This window comes from Dermacentor andersoni, chromosome 5 (genome assembly GCF_023375885.2).
Source record: "Dermacentor andersoni chromosome 5, qqDerAnde1_hic_scaffold, whole genome shotgun sequence".
NCBI classification, from domain to species: domain Eukaryota; kingdom Metazoa; phylum Arthropoda; class Arachnida; order Ixodida; family Ixodidae; genus Dermacentor; species Dermacentor andersoni.
In genome coordinates, this window is record NC_092818.1 from 182,261,619 (window position 1) to 182,286,591 (window position 24,973).

Consider the following 24,973-nt stretch of genomic DNA (forward strand, 5'->3'; position numbering starts at 1 on the left):
CGCTTGCCCCGTCTAGCCTCCACAAGCGAAATTCCTTCCCTGCGTTCTCCCATACCGGGCCTCGAGGATCGCATGACGCATACGTCACGGGCCCCGCCTTCATTTTTTTCTCGCTTTTTTTTTTCGGTGCTGCGCACTTCCACTGACTGCGTTGCACGCGAGCTGTTGTGATGTCTCGTTGCACGATTTTGCGTGCTGCGCATAAGGACACATGACTAGCGGTATAATTCAGTGCTGCACGAATATTGAGGCAGAACAAGCACATCGCAGAGCATGATCACGAGCTGGAACATGGTAGAAAATGGCATAGTTTCGGTACCTGTGCACGTGACTGCATGACCGTAAGAACAAGCAGACGAAGCGTAAGTAGCTTCGGTGCGAAGTAAAACAAGAAACACGCAGACATTCCGTTTGTGTGTTTTATTATTTCTCTAAACTTCAAGTCGTCAATTCAAGCAACACATCACACAAATAACAGATGTTGCCTTGAATAATTCTCGAAGTCGCGTGTCACCACAAGGGACTTCACACTGCGGACACGACTACGTCACCGCCCAGCTTGGAGCGCAGTCGCCGCGAGGGAAAAGGAAAACGGTGTTCGGATTGAAATTGCAGACCTTTCCGCGGCGCGTAGTGATGTAATTATTTGCAAACACGATCGTTAGCGTGCATTGTATGCTTTGCGCTTGTCAGCTCAAAATCGCCAGACCTGGTGAGGGGCCCTTTAAGGATGGATGGATGGACTGATGGATGGATATTATGAGCGTCCCCTTTGGAACGGGACAGTGGGTTGCGCCACCAAGCTCTTGCTATTATACTGCCCAATACTGACCTAGGTTAAAAAAAGAAAAAGAAACCCACGACGAATTCCCATAACCAAATTTTCTGACCCCCTATTGCGAACTTTGATTTTTGTATGTCTCCGTTTTTTGTCGTTTCCCTACTTCCACCAATCTTCCAATCGCCTTTTACTTTAAAGAGCCTTTGAACAGCGCCACCTAGGAGAACTTAACCAATTAACAGCAAAGAAAAAAAGGTGCCGTGCACTTGACGTGCGACGTCGCTGAAGGTGGCGGCATAGAAGCCCCACCCTAGATGGGCGAGTTGTGAAAACAACGTCTCCCTGCAGACGCGCACGATCATGCTCTGTGATCTGCTTGCATCTTCCTCAGTGTTCATATAGCACTGACTAATACCGCTAGTCAGGTTTTCTCGTGCAAAGTGCGCAAAATAGTGCGTTGCGCAAAGCAAGCTCACACAACACGCAACAGCTCACACGCACGACTGTCGGCGCAAGTGCGCCGCGCAGCAACAAAGCGGGAGGGGGGGGAGCAACATAGGGAAGGATAAAGGGCCCTAACCAGGCTAGCCCTCCTGGGAGCGTTGTACTGCAAGAATTTTTCAAATTGGTTCGTTAACAGCAGAGATAGAAATATTTCAGGAGGTGAGCGCCAGTGCCATGAGAGATGCTCTCTCCACTTGCCCTGCCTAGCCTCCGCAAGCGAAATTCCTTCCCTGAGCTCGAGAAACGCGTGTCGCATGCATCACGGACCTCGCCTTCATTTTCTTTGTTCTTTTTTTTTCTCCTCGCCTTTTTTTTTGCGGTGTGGCTCACGGCTCACTTCCGCTAAGGGCATCGCGCGCGAGCTGTTGCATTGTCTCGTTTCGTGCAGCGCACCAGGACACCTGACTAGCGGTATAAGTAAGTGCTACATGAATACAGAGGCAGACACAAGCAGATCACAGAGCATGATCGTGAGCTGGAACATGGCAGAAAATGACATAGTTCCGGTGTCTGCGAGTGCGACTTCACGACGTGGGGACAATTACGCAGACGAAACGGAAGTACATCTTGCTTGCTGCGGTGCGGGGTAAAACAAAATCACGCAGACATTCGGTTTGTGTGTTTTATTATTTCTCTAAACATTAATTCGTCTATTGAACCAACAGATTATACAAAACAGATGTTGCCTTGAATAAGTCTCGTAGTTATGAGAAACGTCGCAGTTTACGTCATCCCTTCGACTTGGAGCGTGGTACCCGCGAGGATAAGGGCAAACGGCGTTTGGTTTGAAATTTCAGCTCTTTCCGTAGCGCATAGCGATGTAACACTTGGCAGACACTATCGTTAGCGTGCATTGTATGCACTGCTCTTGTCAGCTCAAAAAGGCCAGACCTGTTGAGGGGCCCTTTTAAGAAGAGCTTCCCAGATTTTGCCATGCAAAATCTGATCCTTGTGCTTTGTATAAATTCAAAGGTTGCCTCGAAGAGTAAACGCAATTGTTGCTTTACCTTTTCTTTCTGCCCTGTAAACTGCTAGCTTCAGCTTTCTGTGTGCATGTGATTATGTAGTACCCTCTGTTTTAATGTGCAGTGTGTTATACTCCTCTACTGTATAGTGAATATTTGGAGGTTCACATTGTTTCTCTACTTAGTTTGGCTCATTAAAAAGTTATGCCAATACCAGGGGTGACTGAACAGCAGAATTTTGAATCAAATAAAATTACATCCGGATATTTTAAAACGGCCTTCGAATATCGAATGGAATATTTCCATGTCTTAAAGTAACTGAAATATAATGGTCGCTTGGAGTTTGTTTGGCAAAAAGTCTCATTTGCATAATTTTATAGATATATGGCGTTGACAACTGGATGCCATGACAAGTGAGAAGCTTGTGAGTCAGAAAAGTGACTCTCTGGTGCACCATGCCAGTGACAGTAATGAAACAGAAACAGCACATCACCATATGCATGTAGCAGAATGTAGCGCTTGTTAAAGGAGCTAAGTGTAATACTACAGAACCGCACATCATTAGAAACAAATGAAAACAAGGTGATATTGGCCAATAAATTGCTTTTGTAAATAAAAACAAATTTGTAGCCTGCCTAAGACAAGGCATCATTATTTAATGACTATATGTGCAGAAGTGATCTCCAGGCATTTGCTCAAGAACTGGTTTGTCTGTGCAACAACCACAGTTCTACAGTAGCAGAATGATTTGTAAGAGTCTTCATTTGCATGAGCCTTTCTCTCTCTACACCTGCTGTTGTCCGTTATAGTATTAGAACGAAACAAATATTTGAGAACTTTGAATAGTGAATCTTCAGATTGAATACGAGTTGAATAGCAAAGACTATTCAATTCATATTTAAAGTTTTAAATATTTTCACACCCCTAGTCAATACCAACAGTATTTCTTTGTGTGTTGCAATCCACTTTGTTGCCAGTGCATCCTTTAGTGAAAATTGCTCAACAAGACACTTAACAGTGCAAAATATATATTTTTTTAGTAAAGATACAGCAGCCTTCATCATATACACGGAGGTTATAACAATAAAGAAAAATGTTTTGACATGTCAAGCCATTTCACCAGGCGTGGCAAGACAATTTTTGTTCCCATGGTGGCTCATTAGTAAATGTCGTCTGTACAGCTGGTCTCCTCACTGCAAGTTCAACAAAATAAAGTTCAACATTTGTTAGGGATGTATTTTAGCACCACTCTTAAATTGACATGTTCAGTGCTTGCCCGATATTGAGAGCAATGGCAGGTAAACATTTCTAAGGATGGTGCAGCACAGACAAGCTGCTGCAATTTTCAAGAGGCTGAATTGCACTATATGCCCTATGCTTTATATTTAAAATATTTGTTAAAAAAAATATATGGTATAAGTTTTTACTGCTTTACAGCTCAGTGGACAGCAAAAGAGTATTACACACATTCATATTTACAAGGAATTGTAACTTGCTATATCATGGTGTAACAATTTTATACACCATGGACTTGAACCAACTCACCCACATCGCTGTACTTCATATATATCAGCATGTTTTACTCATACTCTTTGTGAAAAAATATAGCCAAGCAATTGCTAAGCCCACTTAACATAAACTGCTAGGGTAGTGGTTCAATAATGACACACCAGTGCACAAAAATAAACACAGATAAGAGCAAATGATGCGTGTGCTTTGTTCGTTTTGTTAATGTCTGTTCCTGCATGCCGCTTTTAGTAAGAAGCTAACATGCTAGCTAACTTAGTACTGACGTGACATTTTTTACTCATCCTTTTCGTGTTAAATGAAAGTCCAAACCTTCTAAACCATAGGAGAACTAGAGTCAAAGCACCCTAAATAATTTAATGCAGTTGAAACTCAACACAATGAACACACATATAACGCAGCAAATCTAAAATATTTTGCACCAATACGATTGTGAGTGTGCTTATATATATATATATATATATATATATATATATATATATATATATATATATATATATATATATATATAAACGAGAAGAAAGGGGGTTAACCGAGGGGCCTCAATATTTATTAACCATATCATAAGAAGCCAACAAACACTGACACCAAGGACAACATAGGGGAAGTTACTTGTGCTTAATAAATGAAAGAAATAAACGAGAAATTAATGGAAATTAAAGTGGATGAAAAAAACAACTTGCCGCAGGTGGGAACCGAACCCACAACCTTCGCATTTCGCGTGCGATGCTCTACCAATGGAGCTACCGCGGCGCCGTTTTCCCATCCACTTTCTTGCGTATTTATGTGTCCTAGTAGAACCCTGGGAGTGTTAGCCAGCGTCACCACTCGCAGACCTTGGTGGCCGACATGGAACGCCCTTTTTGTCACAGGTGTCACGAGAACGTGATCTTTTTGGGTGAAGGCAACTGGTCAATAAACCCACATATGCTACCTGAAGGCATCAATGTTGCCGGATTCGAGACCCTCGTTATGTAATAAACGAGAAGAAAGGGGGTTAACCGAGGGGCCCGATTTTTATTAGTCATATCATAAGAAGCCAACAAACACTGACACCAAGGACAACATAGGGGAAATTACTTGTGCTTAAAAAATGAAATAAAGAAACAATAAATTAATGGAAATTAAAGTGGATGAAAAAACAACTTGCCCCAGGTGGGAACCAAGCCTTCGGTTAACCCCCCTTTCTTCTCGTTTATTACATAACGAGGCTCTCGAATCCGGCAACATTGATGCCTTCAGGTAGCATATGTGGGTTTATTGACCAGTTGCCTTCACCCAAAAAAAGATCACGTTCTCGCGATGCCTGCGGCAAAAAGGACGTTCCATGTCCGCCGCCAAGGTCTGAGAGTGGTGGCACTGGCTAACACTCCCAGGGTTCTGCTAGGGCACATAAATACACAAGAAAGTGGATGGGGAAACGGCGCCGCTGTAGCTCAATTGGTAGAGCATCGCATGCGAAATGTGAAGGTTGTGGGTTCGGTTCCCAACTGCGGCAAGTTGTTTTTTCATCCACTTTAATTTCCATTAATTTATTGTTTCTTTATTTTAGTTATTAAGCACAAGTAGTTCCCTCTATGTTGTCCTTGGTGTCAGTGTTTGTTGGCTTCTTATGATATGACTATATATATATATATATATATATATATATATATATATATATATATATATATATATATATATATATATATATATATATATATGGTTACAACAAATATTGGGTGCAATGAAGGTATATTTGTGTCAGATGCACATCTTTAAAGTAACGGGGTCCGACGTGCTTGCATCTATGAACCTGTTTTGATTGGGGTACCAAGGACGTGAATTATTTGTGACATCATCATGTATTAACTTGCTTCATTGCAGTGATCAGTGTGGCTGCCACACCTGAAATTTTTAATTATCATACCTAGCCTCATTGCTACATGATGTCAGTAAAGTTTGCTCTGTGTTGTCACAGCATGGTAATGCCTATAACACCAATGTAGCATATCGAGACCAACATTTTTATTTAAGTATTTCTACGATTTCAAAAATATGTGTCGTATTTTCCTTTAAGCCAGCTAGAGGTATGCTAAACCATGCCTGAAAGCCAGAATTGGATATCTTAAACTACGTAGTCTGGCAAGTGCTATACCCTTGGTCAACCCACCTGCTTATCGAATGAAATTGCCCCTTTGAGAAGAACCTCCTGTCTGTGTAAATTTTTGGGATCCTTGGCTTGTCTTAAGTACCTGGGCACATACTCAAGTCCATGGTCTCCCTTGGATGAATAGCTGGCTAGGTAAGGCCTCTGTAACAGCTCTTCTCGGTAGTCCTTCAGGAAGTAAATCCATGCCTTGAGCTTCTTTTTTGTCTTCTTGTCATTCAATTGGCTTGTAAGAAGTTCAATGTCTTCTTCAGACCGGACATAGTACTTGGGATGAGACTCAAAGTCATCCAGCGTTGCCAGCATTTTGTCGTCGATGCTGTAGAGCTCCCCCGATATACTCTAGCAGGGAGACAAAACAAGAAAGTGCAAAGCAATGTGTAAGTGCTGTGCACGTCACATGCACATCTATATATTTTGCTGATATAATAATATACAGTATTAAGACTCGGACTTTAAGAAGAACTGAAAGCTATTAAAAGGACATGCACTGAGAAACAAAGAAAAATTATTGTCACAATATTAAAAGATAAAATGAGGGCAGTATGGACTAAGGGTCAAATATGATCGATATAACATAGCTGTGATTAAATGTAATACGTGGAGAAGGATAGGCGACGTACTGCTCAGAGCAGGTAACCAATATTATAATAACAGAGTGCAAACCAACAAAAGCAAAATGTAGTGAAAGGCGGCAAAGAATGAATGATGAGGAACCTAAAGGAAGAGGCATTGAGCTCAGTAGACAAAGGCCAGATGTCATTGGAGATCTATGGTAGAAGCCTATGTTTTACTGGCATTGATGATGCCATCGCATGCTGTTTGGGTGTGCTGGATGTAGCATAAAATGCAATTTACAAGCAGAACTTCAACAACCATAAGAGTGTCACAAAATCAGTGCAGTACATACAGAGGCACTCAAGATTACACCTGATGGAGTCAAAACAAGTCTGTAGATGTACAGTTAGCAAGCAAAAGTCTAGAGACCATGACATCAACAAAAAACTAGAACTTCTAGCACAGGTGTGTATAACCTGGAATTGTCTCAATGGATTAAATTCGTCGAACAAGCGCAGGTTGGTTGAAGCACTTCATTTCATACTACAAGGCAGCGAAAAAAAAAAGAAAATCACACTACCTGTGGCCCTGACTTTTTGCACACAACTGTAGACAAAGTGTGTACACGCAAGTAATTGAACAAGAACAACGGGTATTTAGGCTATGTTTTGAACACATCACTACTCTTACAGATTCTCATCTCCTGTGCAATTGGAACTACCAAGATTGATTACAAGGTTTCTTTGCCTATAATGCTGCTAAAGCTAAAAGCAGCATGCTGACGCAAACCAAGCTAAACTTCGGAATTTTTTATGGATGTAGCTAGAATGCACTGATGTGGCCTAGCTTTTGTCTGTGCGAAAAAGAAAGAGCACAATTGTGAGGTGCCGTCAACATTCACACAGCTGTTTGGAGCTCATTTCCGTTCCTGGCTTAAAGTCAGTGAACGGTAACAGAAAAAAATAAAAAAATAAAAATAATATATACATATATATGGGGGTAGTCGTTCTGAGCAGTTGGCGTCGGATGTCGGTGTGCGGGTAAGAATGCCAGTGTCAGCAGCAGCAAAACTACAGTTGTGCATCATTCGGCCAGCTTTAATGGGCGCTGACTCACTGCAGGAACGGATATGGAGGCTATTGATAATTAATACTGGAACAGAGTCAGCTCTTCCGCACTTCAAGACAAAATTGTCTAAAGCTTACTTTGGAATTGATGAGCGAGTGCCCCAAGGACAAAAATAAAACAAGATCGCGACTCGGCGAGAATCGGATGCCCATTCACGCGGGGCACTTTCGATCAAGCCAGATCAGGATCAAAATTCTCGATTGCGATTGGCTCCTTTACGGAATATGGGTGCCACATGGCGCACTTTCGATCGCGATAAGCCCGATTCGGATCGAATTTCTCGGTCGCGATTGGTTTATATGCGCAAGCTGCGCAAGGGAGCCAATCGCGGTTGAGAATTTCGATCCGGATCTGGCTTGATCGCCATCAAAAGTGGTCGTGAAACACCGGTAGAAGTTGTGGGAGGGAGCCAATCGCCATCGAGAAATTCGATCCCGATAGGGCTCCATCGTGATCCGGAACCCTGTCAATATAGTGACAGCTATAGCTTCTCTGAGAGATACTAAACGAACACATACAGCTGCCAGCTAAAAGGCAGCATATCGTGAGAAGAATAAAGGGAGACTAGGAGCATAATTTCAGTTAACTAATTATTAAATGAGCCAACAGTCAATGAAATCATATAATGAGACTCGATCGTGAGTAAGGATCGAACATACGTTTTACAGCTCATATTGCGAGCAAAGCGGAGGAGATGATAACACAGAACCGGCACAGTAACTCACATGCCCCTTTCCTTCGCAGTGCAGTAGGTAGGGTATATTATATGACGACGCTATGACGAGCGGCCACTTCTTAACGGTCACCGCTGTACCGATCAGAATGGCCTTCCCGTTCTTGGAGTCCTTCATAACGGAGTTGTTGGGCTCGCCTGTCTTCAGGGTTCCGTACACAAAAACGTTGTGTGTAGTCTGGCTGGTCATAATGGCCAGAAAGCGCACGCCACGGCTTCTAACGCATAATGTTCTGAGGAGCGCAGTGGTGGGCATTTAATTGTCCCACAAACAGAAGCACGTGACAGACAGCTGACAAACCATGTGACAAACTGACGGGCAAATTGGCACTTCACTTTCACCGCCTAACGGAATATTACGAAAGATCAGACACTTGACTTTTTTTGCAGGTTGAAGTGCAAATTAGAAGTACGTGTACTGCAAAAAAAATCATAAGCCGTAAAGTTACGTAAAATAATTTATGATGTAAACACTATTTTGTATTCAAATCTCTTTAAAAGTAAACAAAAAGTTTTGTCGCGCCATCTGGCGCGGGCGTACATCAACGGAAACTTAGCGCGAAGTTCGTCTGGTCTGTTTGCCAGGCAAATGGGGTTTCTGCTCAGCATAACGTTGTGGCCGAATAATTAGGCACATTATGAATTTACGCCGGCTGGTATAGGTGATTTCTCACGGAATAGCGGACATGACCTAAGCAAATATAAAAAACCGCAGTTGTGAGTGCACGCAGGATGTTGCGGATCCGAGGCCGACGGATTGAGGTGATTGAACAGCTGAGAGATGCTTTGTTTGGCAATATAAAACTGCCCAAAACTCTGTAAGCTACTTAACATAGAACCGACGAGGCTCGTATATACTTCTCACAGAAGTCAGCGTAAGTACGTTCCTGCTTTTCTGCTCGACTTCGCTGTTATCTCACCCCTCACCCTTGGGAAATCGTCTGTCCGTCAGTGGTGCATGAACAAACGTACATAGTACATTCACTTTTGAAGTTAATTGTGAGCAGGGCGACTTTATACAATGACAGGAATGGAGAAACCACAAGACACAAAAAACATTGTACCGCAGGCGGGCCGTGGCGTACGTAGACGGGAGAGAGGGGAGAGTGCGGTATGCCGCCTCCCTCCCCAACATTTTTGGGTTAGTATGCGGTCTTCCCAGACTATCACCCCCCCCCCCCCCCCCCGCCTCCCACCGAAATAACAATTCTTATTACATACGCCACTGGACCGCAGGGCTCCTTGCTGAGAAAATCCCGGCTTATTCATATTACGTTTATAAGGATGTACATTTATAGAAACACACGCTTGAATCTTTGAAACTTCAATATGCGATTTGGAGGTTTAATTTCGATTTCTTTAAACGTTCAATTGTGACTGAAAAAGCTGTGGTTATTGGAGCAGACAGGCCAAGCATCTGGAAAGCTTTTCAGGTTATTCGCGATATAGATTGGGCAGCTGTCAGTATCTGGACGCTTTGCGCCTCTCGAAACACAATCAATCAATCAACCAATCAATCAATCATTCAATCAATCAAATTTTCTTTTCATTGTAGACGATACATTACGTCACGGATACATTGTTTTGCTTGTGAATTATTTCCAGTCGCATATCCGGCAACTGCCAGTGGTGGAAGCGGCGCTGCCGTGTATAGATATACATGCCGTGTTTCCATATATATATGGAAACACAGGAAAAAACCATAACAGTAAAGGGAAGAGAAATGCAGCCATAATGAAGCACAGAGCGCTATGGGGATACAATTGGTACGAGGACCTCCGAGGTATGTGGAAAGCTGTAACGGTTCCAGGACTTACTTTAGGAAATGCAGTTGTTTGCTTTAAATCAGGGGTACAATCAGGAATCGACGGGAACCAAAGGTCAGTGGGTCGCCTCGCATTGGGCGCTCACGGGAAGACTACAAATGAAGCTGTGCAGGGTGATATGGGCTGAACTAGTTTTGAAGTGAGGGAAGCTCGCAGTAAAATTAAGTATGAAGAACGGCTGAGGAATATGGAAGAAAGTAAATGGGCTGGGAGGGTGTTCAGGTATCTGTACAGGAAAAACATTGATTCACAGTGGAAGAAAAGAACTAAGAAGCTTACCAGCAAGTATGCGGCCTGTATGGTGGGCAACACAGCAACAAAGAAGGTCAAGCGGAAAGTCAGAGAGGCTGAAATAATCTCATGGGTGGCGGCAATGGAAAAGAAACCTGCCATGAGTAACTGCTTAAGAGGAAAAAACGAAATCAGGAAAGAAACCATTTATGATAACTCAAAGGGAAGCTCATTACTTTTCGAAGCGAGATAGGGTTGCTTAGAACACGCACCTATAAAGCGAGATATAAGAAGGAAGAAGAAGCATGTGCTTGCTGCGGTAAAGCATGTTTTATTAGAATGTGAAGACGTCTACCCAGCGGTCGATTTAGGCACCACTGGCCTCCTTGAAGCCCTTGGGTTCAGCGGGAGCAGTGGTAAAGCAAACATGTCCGTAAAAGGCATTAATAAGAGGCGATTGGAGGATTGGTGGAAGAAAAGTAGGGAAACGACAAAAGACGGAGACGTACAAAAGCACAGTTCGCAATATGGGGTCAGAAAAGTTGGACGTGGTAGTTAATAGCGTTTTTTTTTCTTTTTTAATTGTTTAACCTAGGTCGGACATTAGGCAGCATAATAGCAAGAGCTTGGTGGCGCAACCCACCGTCCCGTTCCAAAGGGGACGCTCATAACATCCATCCATCCATCCATCCATCCATCCATCCATCCATCCATCCATCCATCCATTCATCCATCCATCGGCGTGGGACCGAGCAATCTAGTAACGTTGGGACCCAGTGTCCCAAAGGAGGTATAGGGACTTTCCGCACCCTGCGTAGACTACCAGATAAAACCGGCTGGACTCGGATACTTACATAGAATAAACCAGCCTTTGATACAGGGTCCTGAATCTGTCGCTGCGCCTGTTCGAAAAAAGATTTTGCGCTCACCGCTGCACTGTTCTTGCTCAAATTTTACAGGAAGATCGCATTTTGGAGTCTGTCGTTTAGTATAAGACTTGGAACAGTTAATTGCCTGGTTTATTTAAGAAAACAAGCACAAATTTGCCTGCGCTTATGGGGATGCGAGCTGCTGCCTCGACGGTGAAAGAATAAACTTGTATCGCCGCCTGCCGTCAACTGCAGAAAGCAACGTTTCAGGGAGGGTAGTCGCCTGTTCCTGGAGCGGCCAACCATCGAGTAACACGCGGCAGCCCTCCCTGAAACGTTGCTTTCTGCAGCTGACTGCAAGCGGCGACACAAGTTTATTTTTTCACCGTCGAGGCAGCAGCTCGCATCCCCATAAGCGCAGGCAAATTTGCACTTTTTTCTTAAAAAACAGACAATTAACTGTGCCAATTGCTGTACTAAACGATAGACTCCAAAATGGGAGCTTCCTGCAACATTCGAGCTTATTATAAATCAGAAAGCCATAATCGCATCCACGCCCGGGACACCACCAATTATTTTCTCCAAAGTAGTCTTTTATCATGTCCTTTTTTTTTTGCGCATCACCGAATTTCGGAGGCTATGCATTTTGCCTTGCGTTTTGTAAATGTTTCACGGAGGGCCGCCTCCAGTCCGTAAGCGTCTGTAAGTAGCATAAAAAAAAAAATATGCTATACACTTGATCCTGACAGAAATAGGTTGAGCTTTCATAAAGGGAAAGAAAGGCGCTATTTCTGCTTTCCTGGAGAAAGCACGACTCTGCGGGTGACGACTCGTCAACAGAGATCCCAGTGAAAACACTTCTTCTGCAGGACATCCGAATCATGTCCCAATGTTCGTGCACTGTTTTGAATGCAAATTCGGCCTCATATCATCATCATTCATCATCATCATTCATCAGCCCTTTTCCTCCCCGTCCCTTTTCCGGTCGGCGAGAGCAAGTTATAGCTCAGGCCGACCTCTCTGCCTTCCTGTAAATCTCTCTCTCTCTCTCTCTCTCTCTCTCTCTCTCTCGAGTGCAAATAGGACATCCACCGGACATCCACTATTGGATATCCTATCGCGGATGTCTCAAGGCTATCCGGCGTGGACCTTTTTTTTGTCATACACATGAATATTTGTCCTCCAAGAGGCTTTGTCTTTGAGTTTCCTAGAAAGATAATTATGTTTTCTTGCATGTTCGCATTACAAGGAGAAGCTACCATGTCTACAGCTCGTGCGTACGTCGTACTTTACGAATTTTCTGGCACAATTAGTTCAATGAGCCCCTTGCACGTGGCGGAAGGCCTAGAGGAATGAGGACTTTACTGCACTCCCGCTTGCCTAACGTGTCCACGCAATGTGCAGGGTCCTGCATATTTCGCTGCGCCAGTTCGAAAAAGGTTTTGCGCTCGCCGCTGCACTGTTCTTGCTCAAATTTTGCCGAAAGATCGCATTCTGGAGTCTTTACGTCGTTCAGTATAACACCACAGTTAAATAATTACCTGGCTTTTTAAGAAAAACCAGGTTTTGCCGCGTGATCTAAGCTCTCCGCTTCCTGACCGAGAGCGATACAAACTCTAGCTTGTGCTGAAGGCTGAAGTCCGTTGGCGGTGGCGTCTTTTATAGCTTCTTCGGAACGCCCTCGCTCGGAAGAGATCAGTTCAACGCATTTTCCAACCGCTACTGGCACAGCAGGGGTATAAGCACTGAGGCGCACACGCGCACACACCGCTGGCGTCTCCCTCGCCGAGGAGGAGGAGAAAGTATGAATGTCCACACGAAGCTTAAAGGGACACTAAAGCGAAACAATAAATCAGTTTGGACTAATGAAGCATTGTTTCAGAACCCTGTAGGCAGTCATTCCAAAAAAAAAAAAAAATAGTTTGATTATTAGATGAGAAAATGAAGGTCCAAGTATCAGTATTTGAATTTCACGCCGAAACACCAGCGCTGGTACGTCAGCGTGACGTCCGGGATTCCAAAGTATGTTTTCGCATTTGGGCCGCGTTGGCTGGGTATAGGTTCCCGAAATTTGCCATGTTTAATATTTGGTTCCTTTAGAACACAATGTAGTCAATCTGTACCGCTATATATAATTAGTAGGCCCCAGAAGATACCATAAAGATCCATGACGTCACAGCCACCAGGTGCGGGAACTTAAGTAGGCGTCGCCACCCGTATTTCGTTCTAGCGCTTTTTCTGGCTTACCAAACGTCTTATCGTTGTAAGAGTGGTGTTTTTGGTGTTGTAGAAAGGTAATTTACTGATGCAGAATAAATCATTTTTTCCCTTTAGTGTCCCTTTAATCACTATTCTCGGTCACTCTAGCTTAATCGCCTCGCTCGCTGAAGAGAGGCAGTACTGGAGGAGGCCAGGATGCGCGCACAAAGGCTAACGTCTTTTCGCCGTTGCGACCTCCTAGCCGTTTTTAATGCGGAAGCATTATATGGCTCATGAAGCGGAAAATACGGCGGCATCGCTGGATATGGTACAAAAAGTCACGTGGTCACCGCCGATCAACGGGAGGCGCATGCCGCGTGGATGCTGGGTTCCTTGAAGCACCATTAGATGGTGCTCATCTCCGTGCATAAGTAGTGTTCCTATATATGCTCCCGCAGGGAGCATATACAGGAACATATACAGGAACACTATGCATACGCAGCGGCGCCGGTCGTGCGTGGGAAAGAAAAAAAAAGAACCAGAAAGCTCGCTTTCGCGCGTAGCGTTCGCCGCATGCGTTTCACTTCTCTATCAGCAACTGGGCCCGGCTCCTTTGCACGTCGACGCCAGTGCACGAACGAGGCCGAGGCGTCATCGTAGGGACGTCGCAATGCCTTCGCATTCATTCACATAGGGATACCTATACTCCGTTCCATACATAGCAGTCAATGCTGTGGAACCTAGAGAGACTTCTTGCAGTGGCTTCGTTCGCACCTGGATATAGTTCGATGTTTTATGACCGCAATTGTGCGCAACAGTTTCTTATATAGGCTCAGTATTGAATGAAACAAGTTTTAATCGTTAGAAACAAACACACTGTGGTATACGGCTGCTAATGAGGAAGAGGAATTTTATTTATTCACTTACGAAAATAAAATCACAGTAACAAGATATACAGAAGGAGGTCCCAAAGCTCAAGGCTGTAGGGGGACCTCCTGTTCTAATTAGAAAGATCAAAACAAGTTAGGTTACAGCAAACGCAGCAAAGTTTTAAAGTTGTCTACAAATAATTACACATGGCAGCAAGGGAACCGAAACATTATATGATAGTACACAGAATTGCGTTTTGAAAAATTAAAGTAACAAAACATTTCAGGTTAATGCAAACACAGCAAAGAGGTAGAAATGTTAACATGTATTAATGTAAGAAAACAAGTAAACTGAAGACATGGCGTAACACTGTACAGAATTACATCATGTACTGAATTAAAAACAAAACAAAACATGGGAAGTGAAATGTAGCCTAGAGGCAGTGTTCTAACAATAACTTACACAAGGAAACAAGTGGACAGATATGATGAAATGTTCGTGAAATGGTGAAATGTGGTGAAATGTGAAGTGTTAAAGAGATATAATGGTTTACCCATAATGAAGCAAACAGAACATGTTAAATTACATTACAGCATTCACAAGCTAAGTAAATATGAAAATAAATGCTTTTTAAAGCTGCCTATACTAGGAGACAGCTTTATGTCCGTTGGAATACAGTTCCAGTAAGACATCGCTGTGAACGAAGAAGTGAATTTGCCAAAATTAGTTCTGATTTTAGGTAATAAGAAGTTGTTAGCTAATGCAAATCGAGTATTATCATGATTAGCAAGTTGTTCAGTGTTAAAGATTATTTGGGGAATGTTTGAGTGAAGGGAATTATAGACAAGGATTGCCATGTTTAATTGAAATAGTTTATGAATTGTGAGAATGCGATGCTCTTGCTAAAGAGCAGATGCACTACATCGGGGTGACTGGAAAGTAATAATACGGATGGCCTGGTTCTGGACGTATTGTAAAGGAACAAGATGAGAGCTATATGTGTTGCCCCAAGTCGCAATGCAGTAGGTGAAGTGATTGTGAATGCATGCATGATAAAGAGAAAGCAAGGTTGGTAGTCTAAAATATGAACGTGCTTTTATAAGAATCCGGATGCCATATCCAATTTTTTGCTTTAGATGTGAAATATGGGTAGTGTACTTTAAGTTGGAATCGAGGACAACCCCCAAAAAACGACAATGACTGGGAGGTTTGATGAGATAACTATCGATAGCTATGGTCAGAATATTTATTACTTTCTTTTGAGTGGGGTGAAATAGCATGAAGACTGTTTTACTAGGGTTAATTTCTAAAGGGTTGCGACGACACCAGCGAATAATGTTTTCCAAATCGGTATTGAGCTTAGAAGTTAGGCTATTAATATAGGTGTCACCAGTTAGAATCGTAGTGTCGTCCGCATAGAGATAAGGTTCACAATGCGAAAGATGGGCAGTTAAGTCATTAATGTAGATAGTGAAGAGTAATGGGCCTAGTATAGACCCCTGAGGAACTCCGCTATCAATTAATCTGAAGTTAGAAAGGTGATTAGAAATGCTAACAGCCTGTTGTCTATTAGTTAAATAATCGCGAACAAAAGCCAGCGCCGGTCCTACAACACCGATTGCGTTTAATTTAGTAATTAAAATATTCTGAAGAATTGAATCAAACGCTTTGGTGAGGTCAATAAACATTACTCCTGCATATTTACCTTCGTCAATGTAGTGCTTAATTCGATCAGTGAATGGAAGAAGCGCAAGATTAGTAGAGTAACCTGCACGAAAGCCAAACTGCGTGGTGCAAAGAATGTTAAATTTTGTTAGATACTTAGTTAGACGCTTTTCAAAACATTTCTCTATAATTTTGCTGAACACGGATAATATAGCAATAGGGCGATAGTTAGAAATCAACCCTCTATCACCTTTTTTAAATACAGGGACTATTTTGGCTTTCTTAAGTTTAGATGGAAATACACCGCATTTAAATAAAAGGTTAATTACATAAGAAAATTGGTCAGCAACGATATCAGCAACATATTTTAGGTGCACTGGTTGTATTTCATCCAGACCTGCACTTGTTAGCTTTAGTTGTTGTATGACATTGTATATTTCATCCGGAATGGTAGGATATAAAAAGAAAGATTGTGGTTGTCTCTGGGGTGTTCTTATAGGACTGGTAGGAAGGGGCTTATTATTATTGGAAAAAAAATTATTAAATTCATTTGCGGTGTCTGATGGATTTTGATACGTACCACTAGAGCTTGAAATGCTGTGGCTTTGTTTTAGACCATTTGTATTTTGCTCTTCTTTTCGGGTTTTTTATTTGCCACCGGTCGCGTTTACGTGCATGCTCGCGTGCACGTACCCTCACGTGCATGCTCGCGCGAGCGAACGCTTTTGGCACGCAGATAAGCAGGGACGGAACGCGCGGGTTGATAACTTTTCTTGACCGAACTTCTTACGTAGCTTCCGCAGCGATGACTGCTGTGTATGGAAGGGAGTATAAGTGCCCTTGATTTTAGTGCGCTAGCGCTAGGGCTTCCAATCCGGCAAACGGACGTTGTGTGTCTGTCTACGCGCTGCGCGACTGAGCCACCAGCGGCGCAGCGCAGTGGGGAGGAGGCAAGGAGTAGGTACGAGGAGGCTATGGTACGGCCCGCGAGGCATGCTCCTGCCTCGCACAGCGCAACCAATCAGATCGCGCGCGCCACGACAGCTGCAGCCAATATATATATATATATATGGTGATTATGAAGAAGGAAAGAGACGCTTAAATTCTGCAGCCCATCAGGGAGCACGGCGCAGCGCCATAGGGGAGAGGGGGAGTAGGAGGTAAAGAGGAAAGAGTCGTGAGAGATGGTTCAGGGGGCTCATCCGCACATGGCATCAGAGGAGGCTGGGACCGGCAGGGGCAGGTGCACTCAATGGTATGCTGCTATCCCACTCGCTTCCATGAACTCCACAAGGCTGTATAGTGCCGGGAGATGGTAGCGGGGTGGGAACAGCACGTCGGAGAGTGAGCGAGCAGGAAGGCCCTGCAGTCTATAGGCTCGGGTGACCCTCGAACGTTCCTGTGCTAGGGCCGGGCAGGCGCATAGGAGGTGTTCGAGGGTCTCGGGATCGCCGCATCGTCGGCAAGAGGGGGAGGCGCGTCGGCCTTTGGCATGAAGTCTGGCTGCTGTCCACATGCAGCCAGTCCGGAGTCGCAGCAAGGTGGCCCTATCTTGCCTATCTTGCTAGTCTGCAGGCCCTATCTTGCTAGTCCAGTCCCTTTCCTGTTTAGGACGACATTTAGCTCACCTGCTACTATGACAAGGTTGCGCACGTGGGCATTTTCCGCGAGCTTTTCTTTTGCTCGCTCCATGACAAAACCCAGTGTCCGCCCTGGAAATGTCCCTACCGCCACTCTCTTATCGCCTTTCACCCTCTCCATAATTGCTTTTGAGCAGCCAGCCAGGTTTGAGTCGCCGGCGATAATAATCTTTTCACTCTCTCCTACCTATCCCTGCTTCCCTTTGTCCTTTTCCGCGTGATTCGGACTCGACAAGGGGCATTGTCCCCTGGGCTCCTGCTTTTTCCGCGTATCGGCCTCAAGGTAGGTGCCGCTCTTTCCAGCTAACCCTTCATCACGCGTCATGCATTCCACGTACACTCCCTCGCCTGTCGCGTCGGGTATCGTGATCATCGGTAGTCGCGCCCTCTCTTGGAGAAAGCGCCAAGGAGGCTGTCGACGACTCGTCGGTCGTCCAAGAGACGGCGCTCGCAGCTCTAGTGTGAACACGCACCTATAAAGCGAATTATAAGAAAGAAGAAGAGGCATGTGCTTGCTGCGGTAAAGCTAGGGAAACGACGGAGCATATTTTATTAGAATGTGAAGACGTCTACCCAGCGGTCGATTTAGGCACCACTGGCCTCCTTGAAGCCCTTGGGTTCAGCGGGAGCAGAGGTAAAACAAACAGGTCCGCAATAGACATTAGTAAGAGGCGATTGGAGGATTGGTGGAAGAAAAGTAGGGAAACGACAAAAGACGGAGACGTACAAAAGCACAGTTCGCAAAAGGGGATCAGAAAATTTGGACGTGGTAGTTCATAGTTTTTTTTTTTTCACTGGTTAACCTAGGTAGGATAATAGGCAGCATAGTAGCAAGAGCTTGGTGGCGCAACCCACCACCCCGTTCCAAAGGGGACGCTCATAACATCCATCCATCCATCCATGAAGACGTGGGAAGTGGGAAACCGGCAATCGACCATTAATTACTGTCTGATGACAGAGGGAATTCATGATAAGTTGAGAGAAATGGTCATTGATGAGGAAGGGCATAGCAGCATTGGGAGTGACCATAAACGCATCATTTTGAAAATGGGATATTTAGTTGGGAAAGAGAACAATGAGCGCAAAATGGCCAGTCCAAGTTTGAACGCTGAACAAATAGCAAACATAGTCACTAGAGTCGAGGAAGAACTTGGCAAATGGCCAAGTAAGGAGTGGGAATATGGTGAGCTTCTTAGTGTAATAACGACAGAAATACGGAAAGAGAAACGACACGGTCGTTGGAAAGGAAGAACGAAACCGAAGAGCTGGTGGAACAGGGAGATACGAGAAGCGATCGCCGAACGACAGAGAGCACCCCGAGAGCACAGGCAGGCAAAGAAGACGCAGTTGCCGCAGGATGAAGTAACCAGTAAATGGGAAATATACCGGGAGAAAAAGTCTATGGTTCAAATACTGGTGCAAGCAAAATCAAAAGGTGAAAGTGAACGTTGGTTGTCAAAAATACGTGAGAAAAAGAAGGCGGCACCTAGAATGTTTTGAAACCACATAAATCTATTAGGCAGGAAGTTAACAACAATGCAACATATTCTAGACGAAGATGAAAACAGACCGGAAGGAGAAGCGGCAATAAATTACATCCGAAAAATAAGAGCCGAATATTTCCAAGCCAATGACGAGGTTGTATTTGAAGGAAAAAAGAGCATGAACGAGACCCAAGTTGAAAAGGAGCTGGTGCTGACAAATTTCAACTGGAAGAAAGCCGAAGAGAAAATTCCTAAGCGCACAGCCACAGGGCTAGATGAGGTTCCCGTTAGGCTGATTAATCAAGTAGGACAAAAAGTAGGGAGACTCTGCGGAAAGCAGTCGAAAAAACTTGAAAAGATAGACGAATACCAGACAGTTGGCGACAAAGTAGAATGAATTTAATTTATAAAGGTAAGGGAAAGAAAGATAGAATTCACTCGTATAGACCGTTGACCATTACATCGGTAATGTACAGGCTAGCAATGCAGGCAATCAAATTAAAGCTTCAAGCATGGGCAGAGAATAATGGCATTTTGGGAGAACTTCAGAGTGGCTTCAGAATAGGTAGGCGTTTAGATGATAACTTATTTGTTCTTACTCAGTGTATTGAAATATCAGAAGTAGAAAGCAGACCTTTATATGTGGCCTTCTTAGACATTACAGGAGCCTATGACAACGTAGGCCGCAACATTTTGTGGGATATTCTGGAAGGGGAAGGCTTAGGTGACGATTGTCTACAGCTTTTCAGAGAGATTTACCTAGAAAATACCGCTTGCGTTGAATGGGAAGGGATGAGGAGCGAGTAGAAAGTTCATATCAACAAGAGACTGAGGCAGGGTTGCCCTTTATCCCCACTGCTGTTTATGATGTACATGGCGAAAATGGAGAGGGCGCTAGAAGGAAGTAATATCGGGTTTAATCTCATACAAACGGGCGGGTACAGTAATAGAGCAGCAGCTCCCAGGTTTATTTTATGCGGACGACATTGTGTTGCTAGCTAACAAGCAGAGTGATTTGCAACGTCTGGCTAATATCTGTGGGCAGGAAGGTAACAATTTAGGTTTGAAATTTAGTGTTAGAAAATCAGGTGTTATGGTATTCAATGAAAACAGTGAACAGACAGTGGAGATACAGGGCCAGGAAATACCTCGGGTAACAGAATATAAATACCTTGGTATATGGATAAACGAAGGCAATAGATATATGGAAACACAGGAAAAACAATAACAGCGAAGGGGAAGGCAAATGCAGCCATAATCAAGCACAGAGCGCTATGGGGATACAATAGGTACGAGGTGCGCCGAGGTATGTGGAAAGGTGTAATGGTTCCAGGACTTACTTTTGGAAATGCGGTTGTTTGCTTTAAATCAGGGGTACAATCAGGACTCGATGGGAACCAAAGGTCAGTGGATCGCCTCGCATTAGGCGCTCCCGGGAAGACTAGAAATGAAGCTGTGCGGGGTGATAGGGGCTGGACTAATTTTGAAGTGAGGGAAGCTCGCAGTAAAATTTAGTATGAAGAATGACTGAGCAATATGGAAGAATGTAAATGGGCTGGAAGAGTGTTCAGGTATCTGTACAGGAAAAACATTGATTCACAGTGGAGGAAAAGAACTAGGAAGCTTACCAGCAAGTATGCGGCCTGTAGGGTGGGCAACACAGCAACAAAGAAGGTCAAGCAGAAAGTCAGAGAGGCTGAAATAATCTCATGGGTGGCGGCAATGGAAAAGAAACCTGCCATGAGTAACTGCTTAAGAGGAAAAAACGAAATCAGGAAAGAAACCATTTATGATAACTCGAATGATAGCTAATTACTTTCAAAGCGAGATCGGGATGCCTTAGAACACGCACCTATAAAGCGAGATATAAGACGGAAGAAGAAGCCTGTGCTTGCTGCGGTAAAGCCAGGGAGACTATGGAGCATGTTTTATTAGAATGTGAAGACGTCTACCCAGCGGTCGATTTACGCACCACTGGCCTCCGTGAAACCCTTGGGTTCAGCGAGAACAGTGGAAAAGTAAACATGTCCGCAATAGGCATTTGTAAGAGGCGATTAGAATGGTGGAATAAATGTAGGGAAACGACAAAAAACGGAGACGTACAAAAGCACAGTTCGAAATAGGGGATCAGAAAATTTGGGTGTGGTAGTTCATAGTGTTTTTCTTCTTTTTTAGTGTCTCTTTTATTTATTGTACCTATCTTGGACATTGGACAGTATAATAGCAGGAGCATGGTGACGTAACCCAGTGCCTCGTTCCAAAGGGGACACTCATAACATACATACATACATACATACATACATACATACATACATACATACATACATACATACATACATACATACATACATACATACATACATACATACATACATACATACATACATACATACATACATCCACCCACCCACCCATCCATCCATCCATCCATCCATCCATCCATCCATCCATCCATCCATCCATCCATCCATCCAGATGGGCCATGAATGAGGCGACGGGACCATCTGGATTGGTCGACGCGGGGGGCCGCGGGCTCGACGGAACGCACAACTACGGTTGAAACTACAGCGTGAGAGTACGTCGACTGATCTGGACGTTGTAGTTAAACGAGAGAAGTTGGAGGCAGACAGGTTGAGAAAGTGTCGTGAACGTGCAAATGAAACTCCTGCACAGAGGGAACGCCGTCTCGACGTTGATGCCGAGGCCACGAGAAACGCGCATGCTAACGAAAATCCCGAACAGCGACTACTACTTCACAGACCATAAGACTTTACTAGTGAAAATAGTTGCTAACGGGAAGTGATATGTCGTGTGGTCTTGATATGCACATTTAATTAAGCATTGTGTGACGATAATAAATGCATGTCAAACAATGCAAAACCAGTCTTTAATTTGGAAATGTTACAACATACAATGATCAACGGAGGTAAGTCACGTGAACCATTCAAAAGCATCATAAGCCAACACGAACTGCGAAAAACTAGGGCTAACGGTGCTAACGCGCAGTAGTACGTACATAGCTAAAGCTAAACCGTCAGCCATTTTTTTTCGACGGTTGCGGGTGACTTGGCATATTTGAAGCGTTCAGGTTTTCGCCGTGGCTTTGGCGGCGTGATGCAAATTGTTCATCACACGGGCCAGCCGTAACATCCGGTATCCTCCAATGGGTCTATGACACTCGCTTGACAAGGTCACCCATGAGCCTGGCGTCATGACGACGTTGGAATGACGTCGATGGAGCGACGATATTGGTATGACGAAGTCGGTATGATGACAATGAAGTGACGATGGTATATAAAGCAACAACAGCGGGAAGTTGATGACGTGATGACAATGGGATAACGACGAGTATACGACGAAAATCGCATGACGACGATGGCATGACAATGGTGGCATAATCACGATAGAATGACGAAGAAGGAATGACGACAGTGGCGTAACGACGACTGAATTGACAAAGTTGGGATGCGGCGATATAGGACGACCATGGCGGCATCACGAGCACATTCACAGTAGCCGAAGCTAGTAGACAATTTAGGCCACTGGGTCGGCGTAAGAGGATAGATAGATAGATAGATAGATAGATAGATAGATAGATAGATAGATAGATAGATAGATAGATAGATAGATAGATACTCTCAAAACGCCTGCAGTAGGCAAATAATGCTAATCGCCTTAAAGGGGAAGAAGCCCAGCGATAGAAATATATTACGTAACAGCAAAGAATGAAATCACAAAAGAAATGTTTTGCGATGTAGTTCAAAGTTCAGTGCACTAGTGGGGCGGCATTCTGTAAGAGTCCACATAGTGGACTGTCCATTTCGGCTGCAGCTGATTGGCTCGGGCCGCTCGTCTCCTCCTCGCTCGTACAGCTGCAGCCAATCAGCAGCGGCCTAAACGGACAGTCCACTAGGTCTTACAGAATAGCCCCCCCCCCCCCCCTTCTGTTCGAAACCAGATCAGCATGTCTCAGAACATCGCGTTATATAGCTATACGCCATAACGCCATTTCCATACGCCACGACTGTACATGTGTGGCGTATGGAAATGGCTCAGAAATCATGGAACATATTTTGTTAGCGTGTCGCTGTATCCCTGCACAGGTCAATGCGGACGTAGTATCCGAGGCCTCGTGCTTTCGGGACGATAAATGAAGAGCTGGACGGACGGACGGACGGACCGATCAATTGCTTTGTTGATGTATTTGATTTATTGGTTTTTGACTTCCCAAAGCAATTAACATCTCAGCTATGAGGGGCGCCGTTACAATAGGCCTTCGGTTTAATTTTGGTCAGCCCGGTTTCCAGCGCGCATTCAAGTCTAATTGAGCCCCAATCGGAAAGAAGCCTAAGCACCTCGGTATCGAGACCGCGGTCTCGTGCTCAGCGGCAGAATGCCATAGCTATATTGAAAGCTTATTCAGCGGTCTGTAACATGTCGGCGTAAACCTTAGTGTCTAGAAACGTCAGTGGCCAGCACGCGTACATATACGTAGCCTCCTGGGCTTCTACGATCGTCATCGCCATACCTATACTCTTCTACAGCGTCACATTAGCTTTTCTTCTGTTTACGTGCTGCTGTGCTGCGACATGTTTCTTACAGACGTGTTCAATCCCAGAGTATTTGTCGGGAACCTTTTTTTTTATCTATGACTGTTCCTTTTCTTTTTATTTTCTATTTCTTCGATTGAATCCGCGTGTTCTTAGTCCAAAGACAAAAAGCAATGCCATCGCGAAAGAAAGGTGCCCGCGATTCACGAAGGGTTCCGAACGTATATGTATAGGGGACAACAGGTTGCCTCATACTCAAGCTGTCGCGTACAGCCGCCCTAGAGCTGTTGGAACGCGTCGCTTTGCTTGTAACCGAAACTCGCTCTTTATGGACCCCGTTATTCGTGCTGGAAACTGCCGATGGAAAGTTATTGAAATGCGTAGGGAGCTCGTAAAACTGTCGCGCGCACTGGCGCAGCTCGTACGCGAGAAAGGCAGCGCAAGTTTGTTATTGGTGTCCCGTTATCACTTTTTTTTCTCGGCTTTTCTGCTCGCCTTTCGCCGTTAGGAACGACATGGTTACACTGCATACGCAAATATTTATTATTTTTATGACCCTGTCTGTGGAGTTAGGAGAGGGGGATCCTATAGAATGTGCTGAAACGCGCGAAGTGCACTTCGGTGAACGAAATTACGTCGTAAATGTGCGCGGCCATAGGGTGTGGTTATGGCGCATGCGCGCCTCTCTTACGATTTAATCAACGGCTCTGTTCTGCGGTAAAAATTCAATAACGTTCGTTTTCCCTCAGTCTTCGCAGCCATCTGTTTACGTTTGTTTATGGAAAGGGGCGAGAACAGCCCTTGAGAACATTCTGAGATAAATTACTTAAATGTTGCGAGCACTTGTCTGGCTCTTGTACTTCGTTCCGTTTCAAACAGACGCCATGCAAAGAAGAATGTAGGGACAGCCTTAAGTAAATTTAGCGTGGGGATGAATGGTCACGAGCTCTTCTGCCTTTGCATGCAACCAAGGAATTTTTCTCTTGTATAAGAGACGGGAGTGAAGGTAACATTAATTGGGAGTTTTAGAAACAGCGTCGCAAATGTTAGGAGACGCTATCGGCCGGGCGTACAAACGAGTTGGAGGTTTCGGGTACGCAAAGCCGCCAAGGGTTACTATTCCTCAAATTCCCCATTATCGCCCGAGTGCTTATAACGTACTCGATAAACTGCACCGCAGGCTGCCCTGGTGTACCCTGCATGGAGCGCCCCTTTCTCCTCGGTCGACTGCGCCAATGTGCGCTTGCCGCAGGCACTCGTAATGAGCGCGGCGAGCACTCCGGGAGCAGTTTTT

General features: G+C 44.4%; 1 protein-coding gene across 4 annotated transcripts in view; it reads right to left on the reverse strand.

The window, feature by feature from the left end:
* Positions 1 to 3,261: 3,261 nt before the first annotated feature.
* The window catches only part of LOC126531703 (uncharacterized), a 53,572-nt gene continuing 31,860 nt past the window's right edge, over positions 3,262 to 24,973 (reverse strand). The window contains exons 4-5 of one of the 4 annotated variants that reach the window (XM_055071406.2): positions 6,024 to 6,268; positions 3,262 to 3,443 (exon numbers count right to left, since the gene is read on the reverse strand). In XM_055071406.2, coding sequence (XP_054927381.1) covers positions 3,410 to 3,443; positions 6,024 to 6,268 — 279 coding nt within the window. In that variant the 3' untranslated portion in view covers positions 3,262 to 3,409. Of the gene's footprint in view, positions 3,444 to 5,929; positions 6,269 to 24,973 lie in introns of those variants that run through there. The other 3 variants (XM_055071405.2, XM_055071403.2, XM_055071401.2) reach the window with 3 other exon arrangements.